Source organism: Phocoena sinus, chromosome 1 (assembly GCF_008692025.1).
Source record: "Phocoena sinus isolate mPhoSin1 chromosome 1, mPhoSin1.pri, whole genome shotgun sequence".
Taxonomy (NCBI): domain Eukaryota; kingdom Metazoa; phylum Chordata; class Mammalia; order Artiodactyla; family Phocoenidae; genus Phocoena; species Phocoena sinus.
This window is the reverse complement of record NC_045763.1, coordinates 89,383,896-89,396,094: the sequence shown is the minus strand read 5'-3', so window position 1 is coordinate 89,396,094 and position 12,199 is coordinate 89,383,896. Positions and strand designations below refer to the sequence as shown.

The 12,199-nt window shown below is 41.1% G+C and overlaps 1 protein-coding gene across 5 annotated transcripts in view; it reads right to left on the bottom strand.

The window, feature by feature from the left end:
• The window catches only part of SLC35A3 (solute carrier family 35 member A3), a 51,418-nt gene extending 39,832 nt beyond the window's left edge, over positions 1-11,586 (bottom strand). For 2 of the 5 annotated variants that reach the window (XM_032624934.1, XM_032624942.1), the window contains exon 1: positions 796-933. Coding sequence is in view for 3 of the 5 variants with exons in the window: in XM_032624905.1 (XP_032480796.1) it covers positions 796-1,068 (273 nt within the window). In the remaining 2 variants the exon portion in view is untranslated. Of the gene's footprint in view, positions 1-795; positions 1,727-4,504; positions 6,851-11,503 lie in introns of those variants that run through there. The other 3 variants (XM_032624905.1, XM_032624914.1, XM_032624920.1) reach the window with 3 other exon arrangements.
• Positions 11,587-12,199: the final 613 nt, after the last annotated feature.

Sequence of the window (12,199 nt, the reverse complement as noted above, 5' to 3'; positions counted from 1 at the left end):
GAGAAACTGTACCAAAATTTCATCTTTAACTACCAAAGTTGAGTGTTGATCGAAAACAAAAAACTTAACTCTGGTTCCATTTTCAAATACTACATGTAATAGAACATAATAAAAGATTCAGTCTTCTACCATAAAGTAATGACACGTGTTTTACTAAGCAAGGCCCAGTACTACATTTAATATTATTATCCTTTAATTCATTTGAACCAGCGTTCCCCGGAGTTTAGTTGGTTTAAATAAATGTTAATTAAAATGTTCCCTTCCTAAACACTCAGAACCCTCTCCCAACACACACACCTGTTCTGATAGGAATCCCACCTGGCCTCAGACAGCCCTTGCCTATGTATTAGCCTTACCAAGGACTGCTTTTCCATTTTTTAAAGTCCCTGCGGCTTCTTCAGCGCAGCGTCCCCGTCTAGTGGCTCGGTACCTGCCACAGGGCCACACACCGCGCAGGAGCTCCGGGACAGTTCGCTGACGGAATGACCGCCAGCCTGGCCCTCCGGCCGCGGCTCCCCACGCCCCAGCCTCTAAGGCAAACACTGTGGTTTTCATTCACTTGACACACCCCTTTCCCCGGGCCCTTTTTTCCTCTTCCACCCAGCACATTCCTCATATATTCCCTCGGACTTAACAACGTGTCACTTCATCCACTCCCACCCCTACTTAGCTAGTACTTAAAGTCTATCCACACCGTCCCCTTCACTCAGACGGATTTCACATCACTGCCCTGGCCGGAGCCACGGTTACCGGCCTCCCCGTGCCCGCAGCCGCCCAGGAGCGCGCCAGACTCACCTCCCGCGCCGCTCGGCCGGCTGCGCGCACTGGGGGCGGCGGCTCAGCTCCGCCGGGCCCCCCAGGCTGCGGCGCCCGCCGGGTCCCCCACAACCCCTGAAGCGCAGCAGCGCCCGCTCCCGCCGCCGTCGCTGCCGCCGGCCCGGTGCGGCCCAGGCGTTTCCGGGTTCCCGCGGTCCAGTCCCCCAAATGCTCCGGCTTCCTCCTCGGCCCGGGCGAATACCGTTCCCGGCTCCGCTCTGGTGGCCGCAGGTCTGCACTGGCCGGCTCCATCCCGAAGGCGAGGCACCCGGGCGGCCCCAAGGGCGACCCCCGGTGCAGGCTTCACCGTCCGGGGCAGTGCCTCCTGCTGGGTGTGTCCTGAGGGCACCTGGAGGACAGAGTAACTCCAGTGGCGGGCCTCTGCCGGGCTGCCCGGTGGCGGAGGGCGCCAGGGTGTCAGACTGCGAAAGTAAAGTCAAACTCCTTTTGGGGCGAAGGACCCGGACAGGGAGTGAGGAGGTGGATTCGGGAAGGAAACAAACCCGCTTCTAAAAATGACTGTCACTGACAGTGAAAACCAAAGAGATTCGCTGTGGCGCAGGCTGCCACCCAGTCATCTGGAAAGCTTGTTCGGTTGGAAACAACCAATTCTCCCACCCTGGCTTAGACCCTGAGGCAGAGCCGCGCCCAAAGCAGCGCAGCCAAATAGTAGATAGAGTAGGATTGTCCCTTTCCTCTTAACACAATGCCGCTATGAATTAAGCCTGTGTCTCTTTATATTGCAAATGAGTAAAACTACGTCCAAGAAAGACAAACGGAGAGAGAGCAGTAAAATAAAATTAAATAACTGTGTTAGAGTAGAATAACTGGCTTTAAACTGTTCTGTAATATGATCTTGAGAAATTCCCCGGATGGTGGAATATATATCAGATCTTAATGTTTGTCCATATATTTTGGAAGTAAAATGTGCCTGGTGCATAATAATAATAGCTAGGCACCATTCTAAGATTAAGAGGTAGATAGATAGATAGACAGATAGATATAGATAATATATAATGAATACATATTTATTTTAAAAATAGTAGTAATTATGTGTGGTTGTAAGGGGAAAAAAAGATTTAAAGTATTTTTAAAATACACCAGCAGAAAAAGTATACCTTATGACATAAGTACAGCTTTTTAGAGAAAAAAAAGACCTTTTAGTCTGTTCAAAAAGCTTTAAAATGAAAAAAAGGGACATGGAGGCACTTATTAATTACAAAACAGTAACATGTGCTTTGTCATCTTGGAAAATGACCAAAACTCTAGACAAACAAAAACAACAATGAAAATAGAGGGTTAAATATATGATACCCACAATTGATGTAAAGATATTAGTCCCAAAACTGATGACCAAAAGAAAGTAATACTTTCATTAACCTCTCCTAGCTTTACAATTTATACTCTAACAACACTGAACAGCTTTGAGTTTCCCCATATATACCATTCATAGTACCTTTTCCTATTCCTCATGCTGTTCACTGAATGTAGAAAATGTTTCCACTGCTCCTGCCTATATATATATATATATATATATATACATATATATATATGCTTTTTGGGTTTTTTTTTTTTTTTTTTTGCAGTACGCGGGCCTCTCACTGTTGTGGCCTCTCCCATTGCGGAGCACGGGCTCCGGACGCGCAAGCTCAGCAGCCATGGTTCACGGGCCCAGCCGCTCTGCGGCATGTGGGATCTTCCTGGACTGGGGCACGAACCCGTGTCACCTGCATCAGCAGGCAGACTCTCAACCACTGCGCCACCAGGGAAGCCCCTGCCTATATTTTTTTAAGTTAACCCCATTCATCTCTTAATTCTCTGTTCAGATATTATCACAAACTTCAAGCCTTTTCTTGCTTCCTTCCTCCCAGGGGTCTGAACTTCTCTGTGGTTCCATAACATCTTGAGGCATCTTGTGCATATCAAAATATTTTACTTCACTGTATTGTGATCTGATTTATATATATCCTTTCTGCCCAACACTCTCCTTGAGGTCAGTGCTATCCTATTTATCTCCGGATCTCCAGCACCTAGCACAGTGCTTAGCACATAGTAGAAACTTAACACATATTTCCTGAACGGACCTGAACTGGTTGGTAATGGTGGTGAAGACAAGCCAGGCAGTACAAAAGCTCACCAGGGAAGAGTATCCAGCAGAGCCTAAACTGCAAGTCTAGGCATCCAACACATTTAAAGATTCAAGTCAGCACCCAAGGCCTGAAGCTCTTTTAGTAATAATAATCCAGTAAGGGTTGTACCTTTGAGTAGTTTGCCTGTATCAATCTCATTTAACCCTCACAACAGCCCTATAAAGTAGACATTAGTACCTGTATTTTACAGAAGGAGAACCTGAGGCTTACAGATATTAAGTAATTACTGAAGCTCCCATATGTACTGAAAGGTGAACTGGGATTCAAATTCTAATTTGTCTGCCTTTAAGTCCATGCTTGCAAACAGTACACTTAGCTGTCATAGGAAGAAAAGATGGAACAGAAAAGGAACGAGCACAGTATAGATAAAAGGTGGCAGACAGCAAAAGTAGCAATAGGGGTAGAAGTATCAGTGAAGAACAGAGATGGCTGTGAAGGAAGAGAGAAAAACAGCAATCTGGGGCACTGGGGCAGAGGACCGGCTTTGGTGTTTCTATGATAACAGATCTGAAAGGCAAAATTTTGACACCCTAAAGACAGACTAATTAGAGTAACAAATCAGCCTAAGGGCAGCTAGAGCCAAACAGGACTAGGTATCTCACTGGTACTTGATTAGTGCTGCCAGATAAAACACAGGACACCTAGTTTAACTTGAATTCCAAATAAACAATGAATAATTGTTTAGTATATGCAATATGTGGAGTACACTGTGGAAAGGGAATGTTGCCTGCCATTCCAGTAAACAGAGTGTCACCCACCGTTCTAGCTGTACAAGGATCAAGCCACCAGCCAAGGCAGAGCACCCCACCCCTAGCACCCTGAGGGGAATTCAGGATGGAGAAAGACAGGAAGCAGGCTAGGCTTCTGGATACTGGCCTTAAATAGTTGAGATGTATATCTAAGGAATAATTTCAATGCATTGGTCCATAGAGAAAAGCACTAACATAATTAACTTTAGATGTCTGTTTTTTTTTGTGATTAGCAGTAATCTTTTGATGTTAGACTGCATGTTTTGTTTTCATCAGGAACTGCCTATATATCCTGGCTCCTCCCTTAACTCTTCAGAGCGGTTCCCCAGAGCTATCTGAAGAGGCTGTCTCCCAGGCTACAGTCCTCAGTAAGATCCACAAATAAAACTGAACTTGCAACTTTTAGGTTGTGCAAGTGACAATACTTAAGCTAAAAAGAATTTATTGTTTATCAGAAATTCAAAATTTAACTGGGTATCCTATATTTTTATTTTCTAAATCTGGCAAACCTATTGAAAGCATGAGTGCATTATAATATCGCACAATAACTGCAGTTTCCAAGAGTGGCCCAGAGAAATTAAGACTAAATTAAATTATTTGTGGTGCAGATGATACTGCAAGCATTATGCACACAAAGTGACATTCCCCAGATCAGTATCTTCAGGCAGAGTCAAGGCTGATGGTTTATAATCTTTAATGGCTTAAGACTCCATAGGAAAAGATGAAAAGATAACAAGAAAGAAAGAGAGCATGGACTATGGCAATTTATATTTTTAAAGAATTGCTTACCAAAACAGTTAAAATACAAAAAATTTCAGTGCTTAGGGAATTAAACCTCAGGTTTCCAGATGTCACTTATACTTTGCTTCTATGCTATTATAGTTCTTAAAACTATTGAATTGAAAGTATAGCTCACAAACAGGAAAAACCAGTTGTTCTCTCAAGCTACCAAATTAGCTGAATCTGGCATGTTCTTGTTAGTTCTTCAGGGCAAAGAACCTGTGTGGAAAGAATAGCCAAAGGTTATTTGCTTGTCCATCATTTACCTCTAAGAGAAATTGAATGAGGTCACTTCCATATCATCAATAGCTCAATAGTCATGTGATTCTTTTGCTTCATGCTAGATCTGTAGAGTTCAACACTCTATAGAACAGCTATTTGACAGGTTTGAAAGGAATTTACTTTTTATTTCCTTCTTTTCCAAGCAGGGGCTTCTGCTTGGCTTTTCCTATTATAACAGACTTACTTTTGTCTGGGGGGAGTGGATCAAGAGGTGTTTTAATGGAAGTGATGCCATTTGCTCTATCTATATATTCAGAAACTGGGAAAATTAACCTGGATGATTGCTGCCCCATGGATCTTGTTGATTCTGGTCAAAGCATCAGTTATAATCTGATATTCTTTTAAGTCTCTGGTAGATAAATTTGGTGGTCTGGGCATCAATGAATTGGTTTTATCTCAGGGTCAGGGGGTTCTCTTTTACCTGGCATAGTTACCTGACAAAATCACCACAGATCCTTTTGTGGAAGTCTAGGAGAAAGGTACATAGTATGTACTTGTGCTATTAAAGCTGGTCAGGGGCCTCTTAAGTCTGAGAATGGATGAGGGGGTGCAACTGAGTGAAGTTTGGCCTCTATATAGTCCTAGAGTACATTTGATTATACAGTTCATATGCACTTGGATTATGCTGTCCACAAATACTTCCTGCTCTCTACCTTCAGGACATGTGGTAGGTTGTGCTTTCTGACTCTCTTGTGGTTGAATGGGACTACATGACTAGTTCTGGCCATAGGGGAACAAAATTTACCACCCCAAAATTTCTCTTTGGTATGTGGATAATTTCGAGTTGAAAACAATCATGGCCCAAAAGACTCAGGAAGAAACTTTGACTTACCCCCTAGCTGCCTGAAGAATGTAAATAGAGGACTGTAGTATGAACTAGGCATGTAGACAGGGAGGAACCTAGCAAAGTCTGTTTGTTAAAATTTCTCTCTGTGTCCCACTGTCTCTGCATGATCCAGCAACATTTGCTTACCAAACATTTGCTTCTCCATCTCCAGGGCAATTGCTTTCCTCCCCTTTGAAGTCCCAAACCACTAACTCCCAACACCCTCTTTTGTCTTTAGATGAAGATGATGTCTAAGGTGAGGATTTCAGCCATTTGGGTGTGTTATTCAGTTTTCCTGGGTCTCTCTCATGTATGCATGTTATTAAACTTTTGTTTGATTTTCTACTTTTAATCTGTCTCATGTCAACTTTAATTCTTAGACCAGCCAGAAGAGCCTGGAAGAGCAGAGGAAAATTTCTTTCTCCCCGACATGGCCAATCAGTTGTAAGCAGATTGTGTGTCAACAAGGGCCATAGCATTGAATTGCTATTTTGTCATCCTCTGGAACTCTCTTTCTCTCTGCTTTGAGTCTGGCAATGTTCATGATCATGATTCCATGAGCCTACATAGAGTGAGGAGCTGTAAAGTGAAGTCCTCAGCAACCAGCAACAGACATTCAGCATGAACAAGAAATAAATCTTTGTTATTGTATGTCATTAAAATTTTGACAAAACCTGGCATATATTGATTGATACAGAAATTGATACCCAGAGATGGGGTGTGTTTTAATAAAAACCTTCCTTTTGTAGAAGTGGCTTTAGCGTTCAAGTAAGCTGATTTTATAAGCTGGAAGAATGATTATGTTATGCATTGGAATATTTGATAAAACTGTCACCTACGATAACTTGGAAGGTAAATAATGAACGTAGTAGGCTTGTAGCTCTGGGAGAAGAAAGTAGAAAACAAATGTTAATTGTATATGTTGGTTAGTGTTGGCTGCATTTGACAAGATGCTTCACGAAAGAGAAGCACTCAAATAATTGACTTTTTTATAAGCAGAAATGGAAAGGAATAAAGAGAACAGAGAAGTTCAAGAACTTTCAGGGTTGGGAGTGGCAAATGCTTTTCACCTCAGTTGGTAAATTACAAAATTGAATAGGCTTTTTGTCTCCAATTGGTAAACTATAAAACTGAGTAGCCTTTGGAACAAAACAAAGGCTATTAGAACTAGGCCTTTAGGCAAGGATCAAGTCAAGCATATCTCTGTCATAACCATCTTTTTTTTTTTTTTTTTTGCGTTACTTGGGCCTCTCACTGTTGTGGCCTCCCCCGTTGCAGAGCACAGGCTCCAGACGTGCAGGCTCAGCGGCCATGGCTCATGGGCCCAGCCGCTCTGCGGCATGTGGGATCTTCCCGGACCGGGGCACGAACCCGTGTTCCCTGCATCGGCAGGCGGACCCACAACCACTGCACCACCAGGGAAGCCCCCATAACCATCTTTAAAGTCTCTGCCTGCTGCTATGTACCACAAGTTCAAGTCTATGGTATGAGGGAATGTCTACTCATGTGACTTTAAGCATTGCCATAATTTGTAAAAAGACAAATTTATAAGACTTGTGAAAATGAAAGTGCTTGTTAGCACAAAAGACATTATTTTTAAGCTAAGAGAGTTCTACTTCAAATATGTTTAAAGCAATACAGCCTACTTAACATACAGCTTGTGGAAGTACATCTCAATAGGTCACACCCACATAGCAAAATTTCTTGAATTATTATTAAAAGTATAGGTTCCAGCTCTAGTTAAATGGCATAAGCATACTCTATTCTGTTTCTCCCAGTGACTATAATAAAATCCTGAACTGAATACATAAAGAAACTAAGGACTCTGAAAAGTAAATAATAGAAGACAAATTAGGGAGGAAATCAAAACTCAAAAGTAAGACCAATAGTGAGTTCCCTGTTTTTTTCCCTCTATTATTTCCTGGTTTAGTCTCAAGGCAACCCAAATTCTGGAACATTGCAATGGGCACAGCCAAGAGAAAATCACTCTCAAATAAGAGGAATGGGAAAAGGGACCCCTGAAGAATGGAGAGAATGGGGAAATATCCTGGTTTTGTTTTCCTCTATTGGCTCTGCAGGGCTCCACTTCCAAAGCTGCACTCTCTCTGGGCAGTGGCTGAGGGCAGTTAGCGCATCAGCAGCTGAGCTTGCTGATCTGCCTTGAAGGTAGATCCAGTTGTGGCAGGTGTCTGTCTGATAGCACAGAAGACTGAAAGCCAGGCATTCTGGCCAGAGGACCAGGGGAAGAAACCCTGGGAGCCAGAGAATGTTGTGGAGATTTTGAGAGAAGGGAGCTCAAAAAGTGAATCCTATAGATACACGTGTGTGAAGTTCTAGGATCACCCCAGGAACTCACGTGTGAAACTAATCTGATAAAGAAGGCCAAAGGCTTTGAACATTGGTCTATGGTAAAGACCACTACCCAGGGCCGTTTAGCCCCTGGGGGAAACATATAGAACAGATCCAAATAATACTGCAAATGTTTGAAAACTGAAATTACATTGGAACCATGGCCCAAAGAAGGCAGGCTAAGACATTTGGCCTGAACCCAACTGGGACAACTAGCTGCTAAAGCAAAACAAAGAAAAACTCAGCATTCTCCAGAGGATTTTAACAGACCTTAGAGTCTCATAACATAGCAATTAAAACATCCAGGATATAATGCAATATTACTCAATGTTAAAAAAATAAAACAGAAGCAAGAAAATTGTAGCAACTCACAAGGGAAAAAACAAATCCCAGTTTGAGATGACTCAGATGTCAGAATTACCAGAACAAGACTCAATAGCTCAATAGCAGAATGGAAAAGAGGAAATTGTCTGTGAACTTGAAGATCAATAGAAATTATCCAATCTGAACCAGAGAGAAAATATTGGAAAAAAATTGGACAGAGCCTCAGGGAACTGTAGGATGATATCAAATTGTCTAACATTTAATGCATTTGAGAGGCAGGAGGAAAGGAGAATGAAATTAGTGCAGAAAAGAATATTTGAAGAACAAAATTAGAGGATGCACGCTACCCAATTTTAAGAATCATTATAAAGCTATAGTAGTCGACACAGTGTAATATTGGTGAAAGTGTACACATATAATCAGTGGAACAGATTAGGGTCCAGGAATAGACACAAATATAGTCAACTGCTTTTTGACAAAGGTACAAAGTCAATTTAATGGATAAAGGATGCTCTTTTTAGCCAATGGTAGGGAAAAAAATTGTACATCCAAATGCAAAATGAAATGAAATGAAATGAAATAAAATAATAAAATAAAATAAACCTCAACCTCAAAAAACCCCCAAACTATAAAACATTCCAAAGAAAACATAGGGGACTTCCCTGGTGGTACAGTGGTTAAGACTCCATGCTCCCAATGCAGGGGCCTTGGGGTTCAATCCCTGGTCAGGGAACTGGATCCCACATGCATGCTGCAACTAAGAGTTCACATGCCACAACTAAGGAGCCCAAGAGCTGCAACTAAGGAGCCTGCTGGCTGCAACTAAGACCTGGAGCAACAAAATAAATAAAATAGTAAAAAAAAAAAGAAAACATAGAAAGAAATCAATCACTGTGACCTTGAGTTAGGCAAAGCATTTTTAGGTATGACACCAAAAGTACAATCCATAAAAGAAAAAATTATAAATTGGACTTCATCAAAACTTCAAAATATTTTTTCTGCAAAAGACACTGTTAAGAGAAATAAGATACAAACTGTAGACTGCTAGAAAATATTTTAAAATCTCCTGACAAAGTACTTGTATATAGAATTTACAAAGAACTCTCAAAAGTCAACAATAAGAATAAGCCCAATTTAAAAAATGGGCAAAGGATTTGAAAGGACACTTTCTCAGAGAAGATATACAGATAACAAATAAGCACAGGAATAGATAGTCAACAGCATTAGCCATTAGGGAAATGTAAATTAGAATCACAGTAAGATACCATTACACACCTATTAGAATGGCTAAACAAACAAACAAAAATTGACAACAAGTGCTGACAAGGATGTGAAGAAAGAAACTATCATACATTGTTGGTGGGAATACAATATCATGTAGCTGCTCTGGAAAACAGCTTTGCAGTTTCTTATTAAGTTAAATATATACTTATATGACCCAGCAATACTGCTCCTAGGTATTTATTTACCCAAGAGAATTAAAAACTTATGTTCACACAAAATCCTATATATGAATGTCTATAGCAACATTATTCATAATTGCCCAAACCTGCAAATGCCCCGATTGTTTTTGAATAGGTACATCAATACAATGTACGATTCCATTATATGACATCCAGGGATTATAAGGACCAAGTAGGAGGGATTAGTAGTTGTCAGGGATTAGAGGTGGAGAGAAATTTTGATTACAAAGAAACAACATAAGGAAATTTGGGGGGTGATGGAGCTGTTCTGTATGCTGATTGTAGTGGTGGTTGCATAAATCTATGCAACTGGACACCTTTTTTAAAAAAGTAAATTGTCTCTTTCTCTCTCTCTTCCTCTCTGTCTCTATCTCTCTATATAAAATACCTTTATCAACACTACATTATAAATTCAACTTTGTCTTGGCAGCAGGTTGTTTTGATGGTATTTTCAGCAAATTGGCCTTTGACGAAAATATAAGTATTATGCTACCCTTTTTTTTTTTTTATTAGGGAGGTACCAGGTATTTGGGAAATATGTATGTTAACAAGGTACTGACATTCCTCCCTCTTAAATTCTGTGCTAGGAAGGTCACTCCCTCAATTAAACAGCTGCTCCAGATCTGAAAGATTGTGTTGTCTTTTTTCTAGCTCCTCACTACTACTTTTAAAATATTATTCTCTCACTGACAAGGAAAAAATTTCTCCTTTGCCATCTTTATTCTCCCACCTTATGCCCCTTCTTATCCCTGACATCTGCTAACCACATTTCTACATTTCTCAGGAGCTTTACCACATGATTTACAGTCTATTTCTTTTACTGTACTTTAGCCACCTATACCCATGACTACATTTTAGACTTTATCACCATGATGCTCCATCCCTGAAATAATAAATCTCAATAGTCCAGTATTTATCCAGAACTTCCTTTCATTTCAGCTGTGTCATTTCTTTACTCACTATACCTATTTATTTGAATTCTTCAGGATTTTTAGTCATTTTGTTTCCTCCATTTGCCTTATTCTATCTTTCCCCTCTTTCTTTCTTCTTTTTCTACCTAGATTTGACCCCCAATGTCCATAACCTCTTCCTGTTACCATCCACTGCCATGTCCTTTTGTACTTCTATTCACCCAGAATTACTTAACCTGGATCAGTCCACTGATCTCCTTTTCCACTCATACACTCAGTTAACAAATCTGCCGAAGATTCCTGGAGAAAATTACACAACCACATAACTTAGTGGATTAGAGCCATTGCAAATTTACAGTCTCTGGTATTAAATAACGTGTCTACTCAATATCTTCAATTCACTTACTCTATGTTTCACAGTAATCATTTCAAGCCCTCACAAATCTCTAGACAGCCCTCCTCCTTATGTCAACCCTCCCCGTCACACACATACCTCAGAGAAAACTGAAGTTATTAGGCAACTTTCTCAGCTTCTTGAACTACCCCTGTTGTAAGCAGAATTCTAAAATGGCCCCAATGTTCTCTGCCCCTGGTGTCACACCCATGATTAGATTGTGTTATATAGTGTCAATGTTAAACCTTACCTGAGCCTGGAAAATAGAGGTGCTTAAGAAATCCCCCCAACCCTTTGTTTTCCAAAATTCCTCTACCCTTTCAGGTTCTGAGAAATGGCTTACTATAAAGAACCACTTCTCCCAATACAACTTAAATAAGATTTGCTGTCCAACTTTCTCATGGTTCCCATAAGACTCACAGGTGACCCTACCATTTACCTGTGACAATTTCCTTTTACCTGAATCCTCTGACATGAGCAGACTCAGAATGTCCAACTTCCATTTTCTGTCTCATGATTGATTAGCTGAGATTAGAACTGTTTGGTCCACCTGAAACTAGCTAACCACAGGGGAAAATATTTCCTGTTCAGCTAACCAACTGAGACTTCCCCTGTTTGCAAAACAATGCCAACTGTAAATCACTCTATCTGCAATTTGTTGATCCTTCCTGTTTTCGTTCAAGTTGCTATGACAAAATGCCAGACTGCGTGGCTGATAAACAACAGAAATTTATTTCTCACAGTTCTGGAGGCTGGGAAGTCTAAGATCAAGGTGCTGGCAGATTAGGCGTTTGGTGAGCGCCTGCTACTTGATTCATAGACGGCACCTTCTAGCTGTATCTGCACATGGCAGAAGGGGATAGGGAGCTCCATTGATTCTCTTTTATAAGAGCGCTAATCTCATTCATGAGGGCTCCATCCTCACACCTAGGCACCTCCCAAAGGCCCCACCTCAAAACCATCCCATTGGGCATTCGGATTTCTACATGAATTTTGGGGAGACACAAAAGTTCAGACCATAGCATTTCTCTATGAAACTCCAAGGCAAAACCACTTGCTGAGATACTCTAATCCACTCTCTCTAATAGCCTGAATAAAATCAAGATCCTGACTTGTCCAGTTTTTGTCTTCAATAGTGTGGTGCCATGAATCATA